This window comes from Parasteatoda tepidariorum, chromosome 5, assembly GCF_043381705.1.
Source record: "Parasteatoda tepidariorum isolate YZ-2023 chromosome 5, CAS_Ptep_4.0, whole genome shotgun sequence".
NCBI classification, from domain to species: Eukaryota; Metazoa; Arthropoda; class Arachnida; order Araneae; family Theridiidae; genus Parasteatoda; species Parasteatoda tepidariorum.
Genome location: NC_092208.1, coordinates 42,946,828 through 42,953,238, shown reverse-complemented (window position 1 = coordinate 42,953,238; position 6,411 = coordinate 42,946,828). Strand labels below are relative to the sequence as shown.

General features: G+C 28.8%; 1 protein-coding gene across 1 annotated transcript in view; it reads right to left on the bottom strand.

The window, feature by feature from the left end:
- Positions 1-900: 900 nt before the first annotated feature.
- The window catches only part of LOC107439108 (spectrin beta chain), a 57,214-nt gene continuing 51,703 nt past the window's right edge, over positions 901-6,411 (bottom strand). Inside the window, exons 46-49 of the mRNA XM_043039963.2 lie at positions 5,779-5,854; positions 5,589-5,692; positions 4,478-4,520; positions 901-2,136 (exon numbers count right to left, since the gene is read on the bottom strand). Of these exons, the coding sequence (XP_042895897.1) occupies positions 1,990-2,136; positions 4,478-4,520; positions 5,589-5,692; positions 5,779-5,854 (370 nt within the window). The 3' untranslated portion in view covers positions 901-1,989. The remainder of the gene's footprint in view (positions 2,137-4,477; positions 4,521-5,588; positions 5,693-5,778; positions 5,855-6,411) is intronic.

The following is a 6,411-nucleotide window of genomic DNA, read 5'->3' as shown; positions in this document are numbered from 1 at the left end:
AGCTTCAATAAATTTTTGCACTTATAATACATAAGTTTATCATCAAAACAGATCTCCCTCTCCTGTTAGAACTGACTCTGACATAAAGTTTAAAAAAAAAGTAACAAAAACCAAAAAATATGGTTATGTTACGTCAAACTAAAAATAAATACCTAAAAAAATAACACAACATGCACATGTCAACAAATCAAAATGGTACTAAAAACTGATGCAAAAACAAGAAGAAAAAAGAAACATCACTGGGACACTTCCGGGATTATGATATCCCAATTTATCTAGAGATGAATAATTAGTCAGGGAGTGCGAGCTATAATGAAAATAGTAATTACTACGCAATTGCTAAGAGTGAAAAAGTTCAAATTGTAGTATATCTTAGTAGCACCAACATTCTACTAGGTAATGTGAAAAACAAGGTGTAAGATCATGTTCAATCCCATGCTTAAACCTGGACTAATGGCGTAATCTTAAAAGCACTATTTGAAAGGGGCACTCTATTGGGATATTCAAAGTGCAGAAAAAATATATTTAAAAATTTTTAAACTTTTGCACCCATTTAAATAACTCTATAATAGATCACGGGTAATTTTTTTCTTACGCCCTAAGCAAGCATCTCTTCCCAGTTAGTGATTCCTATGTTGTTGTAAAAGCCATGTGAGTCCCATAAATAATGAGGGTAAAGATTAAGTTGGATATTTTCTCCCTGGTGATGTTTAGAATTTTAGAACATAGCAATGTAAAAATTATCAGTAAAATAACAATGTAAAAATTATTAAAGTCAAGAACATATGGAAATTGGCATGTAGATTTTAAAACTGCAAATTGGAAAAATTAACCATGAATTTTGATTTTAAAAAAAATTATGTTGATGTATGTAAAAGTATCAAGTAAACAAGACATGCCTTTGCACTTAATTTAAATTTTATTTTCTCAAATGATGTATACAATAAAACACTGTAAGCTGCCGAAAGCACTTAAATTATATCTATATTTATAGTTTCTTTATCATTTTAAATAAAGCTATAAGCATCTTCATAAAAAAAAAGCAATTATTCAAAAATATAAACTTCACAAATAAAGAGTAATAATAAAAAATAAACCGACCTTTAAGACCAGTGCAAAACATTTAAATCACAACAGAGGAACATAAAGCTATAACAATTGACATTTTAAAAATGATTACCAGAAACTGAAAAATTTGCTTATCTGACAACTTACATTTAAAAATAGCTTTGGAAGAGAATGAGACAAGATAAAAACTGGACAAATGCGAAAGAAAATAATTTAAAATACACCGAGTTTAGATGATCTTAACTAGAAATAACAATTAAAAAGAATAAACTACATAAATCACTAACTATTCATAAATTTTAAAACTGAACTGCAATTTTTAAATATATATTTCTTCTTTCTTAAAGTAGACTGCTATTCCAAGCAAGAAAATTGTTTCGTGTCTCTTCCACTGTATTTACAAGCAGGGTTGCCAGTATTCCATTTTTTTTTTAACCGGCCACACCAGCGTGCAGACAACTGAACTCCAATGGTAATGGTTTAACAATAAACATGAGGTGAACATTGTAAATGCATAAAGCGATTCGGAATGAAAGAGTCAATTAAGAATCATAGACACTATATCATACATAAGGATTGAATGTCCAGTTCTTTTGTTTTAAGCAGAAATTTCATTGTCTACAACCTCCTCCAACGTTATAGACAGAGAGCAGCTGGATAGAAAGCTGCAATTAAACCAGCAGAAAACTTCGATTGCCACGAGAAGGAATGATTGCAGATGAGGAAAGTGTCTGCGTAGAGGCAGTTGTAGATAATTTTTATTTTTCTATAGATGCATTTTATTTATTTTTTTATACTTTTTTTTCATTTAAGGAAGTTGTCAGAAAGGGGATGCTGGTCCGATGCATGAATAGTCTTTCTGAACAATTGGAGTTTTCTGTAGTGGATTAATGAGTTCACTCTCTAAACACAACAACTGCTTTATTTTTTCTTGAGGGTGAAGAAGCCTTTTTTCTTGTGCTCATCCTTCTTTTCACCGGCTGGGAGGGTTTGAGAGCGTGATGGTCCCGCAGAGCCTTCACTGCCAAAAGCAGCTTGTAATCGCTGTAGCCAAGTGTTCATTTCATCCTATAGTCAGAAAAATTCAATGCAAGGGGATGAGAGTAAGAAAAATTACTTTTAAAAAGAAAGCTAAATGATATTTAAGATCACCAAATCTTTTTTTTTTCTTTTACAAAAATTAATATTGTGTAGTTTATTAGCCAACTTCAGTCGCTTATGATTGAGGGATTCAAAACTGTTTCAGTTAGAAAAAAAACTATAAGTAAATGAAATTTATTAGTTGCTCACAGAGGACCATTACGCTGCTTTACTTAACCTCTTCATTAACTCTGTCAACATACAGGATATCTGCTAAATTTAGAGTTTTTAAATCCATGACTTCTATCAAAAACTTTTCATGACTCGTGCAGGTTAATATTTTATTACTCAATACAGTCAAAAGAAGATTGTGATGAGTGCAACTTTTTCCCGATGAGGGATCTTTTTAAATCACACAAATTTGGATTCTGATGAAGGATTTTAAAATTACAGGAATGTGGATCACGATGTGTGATTTTTAAATCGTACAAATATGGATCGCAATGTGTATTTTTTTATGTGATGTTAATACAAACTGATATGTGTGATTATAAATTTGCACAAATACGGATCACAGTGGTTGATTTTTACATCACACAAATACAGATCACAATATGCTATTTTTAAATCATGCAAATACAAATCGCGATGCGGGATTTTTAAATCCCCCACTAAGGGCTCCAATACCATGACAAACTGGGAGTTTCTATGATTTTTCAGCATTTATCACTGAAAATCATGACTTTCTATGACATTTTTCAATCAAGGTCGAACAATGAATTTCTATGATTTAGGTGAGTGGATACCCTGTTATATGTGGACCTTTGCTTCTAAAAACACACTATAAGAAAATTTATAGTTCTACTCTCACTGAAACATTCCTGGACGTTTTAGATTACTGGGGATTGCTTGATGCAGAACATTTAAGTCATTTGGGTAGAATTCCACTTAAACAGAAGTGATTTTCAAAAAATGACGCAAAATCTACATGCTCGAAAACATAAATAATTTCAAATATTATATAATTAGTTATTCTAAAAACAATTTTATTTCTTTTAACTTAGTACAGTAGAGAACCATTTATCCGGTATCCAGATAACCGGGAAAAATTTTGCTTGATTTTCCCGCCATTTTAAACTAGAACGATTTTAAACTAGAATGAAAAAAGCGGAAATTGGACTCATCCTTGAAGTTGAGTAGAGGAAAATGTAAGGAAGGGGAAANTCTCTAGTCCATCTTCAAACATCTTGTGACAAATCCTATTTTTTCTTCTTTGCAAGCACAGAATATAAGTTCTGAATATATTCCCTTCCAGTTTCTCAGATGTTGATACCCAATTTTTTTTTTTTAAAGTTAGGAGTACCTTTCTTTTTTCTCTACTTTATGCATTACACTTTTTCTTTGTACTCCGGGTTCGATAAAACATCGATTAACGACACTTTTTGGTCGATCCAGAAAACCGGGAAATTCAGATATCCGGGATAGCGATGGTCCCGAGCATCCCGGATAATTGGTTCTCTACTGTAGTTCAATAACCTGTATGAAGCTTTTAAATTCATATTTACTTAGTATTTAAAAATATACTTATCAGGAACAGTCAGATAAACATATGTGTACCTTCATATGTATGGCAACGTAGTAGTCAAGTAAAAACTCATTGTATTACGAATATTTAATTTTATATCTATTTAGTATAGGTTATAGGTAATATTTTAATTAATTGCTTCATGTTAAGTCACATACATACATTTAATAACTTTGAATTTTTTTCTTTCATAATTCTGAAATTTTAATCAAAAGAAATAGATATTTCCTTATAAATGTTAGATTCTTCTCAAGTATTATTTATTTCGCGCAGTTTGCATAATTAAAGTAGTGTTAAAACTGCGATTCAATTCAGTATTACATTGTGCTTAGATAAAACTTCATATTTTTAAAAATTCATTTTCTTTTTCTAAATAATTATTATATCTATTCATCATTATATTTAAATTACCTATAATATAACAATATACATGTTTGCTCTTACTTTATGTGCAATTTAGCATTTGAAATATTTATATTCTTTCACTTAGTTAAATCAGAAAGCAATATATGTACCAAAAATAATTAGCTCCTGGCAGTATAATTCATATTTTGTTAATCTTATTATGACATAAGACAGTAAAATAGAAATTAGGAAATTTATATTTCAGTAGTGAAAAAGTTAAATTCAAATTATAACACAAAGAAAGCAAAATCTAAAATTATTTTTAATAAATAAGAAATGTAAAAATTTTCTTTCGAAATATGATATACAACTATAAAATGTGAAACAATAGATACTTACATCATCTTTAGCTTGGAAAAGATATTCAGCACCATTAGATAATCTAAAAATAAACAATTTAGTCAAAATTAGTAATATATAATTTTTCCAGCACAAAAAGTGTTCCATCTTCTTTCTTTAAAAAGGTTTTTATTTCCAATTTTAAGATTTCTCAGAACTTAAAGCAAATTTATTTTTAAATTGAACTTTTTTCTTCAAAAGATCAGAAAGTAGAAACTTTTACTTCCTTTAAACAATTCAAATTGAATACAATATATTAATGAAAATTTTGAAATACATTTTAAAAATAAGGATATTTTCTTAACAAAAGATTTACTATTTTAAAGGTGTAAACATTAAAATTAGCACTCAATTTAGTTTACAGTTAACTTTCGAATGAAACTTAATATAATAATTCAGGTAATCTTTTCGTTAGAAAAGCATGTGTTGTCAAATCACTTAGTTTATTTATACAGATAGAATAGTTTGAAAAAAATCTCACGTGCAGCAACTAGCAGGATGGGGGAATACATGAAAATTTTAAAAAGTTTATTAATTTAAGAAAAAAAGGATTAATTAAGAAAAACTCATTTTTCAAAAGCAAAAAAATTAACAAGTTTTTTTTATTTATTAAGTCTCTAAAGGCATTAATGCGATTTGACTGCAATTCAAGTAATAGTACAAGGGTAAATTGAAGTTGAAAAAGTTAAAATTATTGTTAACAAGTTTTATACACTCAAAACATTATCAGATTATATAGTGAAAAGTTCATAAAGAAAGAAAATCTAGATCTAGATTTGTATTCACACTCATTAGAGATCTAGATTTGCATTCACATAGATTAAGAATTTTTCCTTTCCTGACATTTTTGATCAAATCTATGATATTTCTAAGCTTAAACTGGGTCGCACTTTCTATGATTTATTGAATTAATCAAAATTTCCTGGCATTTATAATTTTTAAGAAATAACACCAGTTCGGGTTATATAATTCCTAGGGTTCAACTGTATTAAATATGTTTCAACAAAAAGCAAACATTGAAATTATGATTTTCGTATTTTTGAAACAAAACACAATATATTTAAACTATCAGATAAATTTTATTTAGAAAGTTTGTATATGAAATTATTACTTAAGTCTAAGAACGTGTTTCCTTTTAGTATAATCTGAAGGAACTTCTGCAGTGCCCCCTCTGAGATCAATGGGCTGTTCATTTCTATAGTAATTTTCAGGCTCCTGTGAGGAAAAGTAAGGAACAATTAAAGTTTACACATCATACAAGTCACTGAAATAGTTTATTTGAATAACAAGAAGGCACTCACCTGTTTGTAATGCCTTTGGTCCTTATAAGCGAATAATTTTTTGCCCTGAAGAACAATGTATATTTTGTCCCATGATCTACAATGCAAAAGTTAAACATAGTAAATTATGTTACATAAAAAATAATTGCAAGCAAATAAATACTTTTAAGACTTAATTCATAATATTATAAAACTTTAATTTTTAATAGAAGTTAAATATTCTGTATGTATATAATGACAAAACATCACACTTTAATTTTGTGTAGATAAATAGTTGATTCTCTGAAATCACTGAACATGATTTAACAACTTTGAACAACATGATTTAACTGAAATGCGAGATACACATCTTCAAGTCCAGTCTACAAGCTTTGAAAATGCAAAAGACAATAAATCTATTCAATCACAGTTTTTACTCCTTGACACGCACTTGATTCAGTAAGCACTAAACAGTCAGAATTTTTATTTTCATAACAGTATAATATTTGACTTTCACAGATTATTCTCTTTGTAGTCTAAGTCTATACATATATGCATGGTATATGCTAGGAGTTATCAAATATGTACTCTAAAGAAACTTGGATATCCAAAATAAATATGACTCCAGAGAAACGAACACAACGTTTATTCAACATAGACAGCACAAGAGGGAAT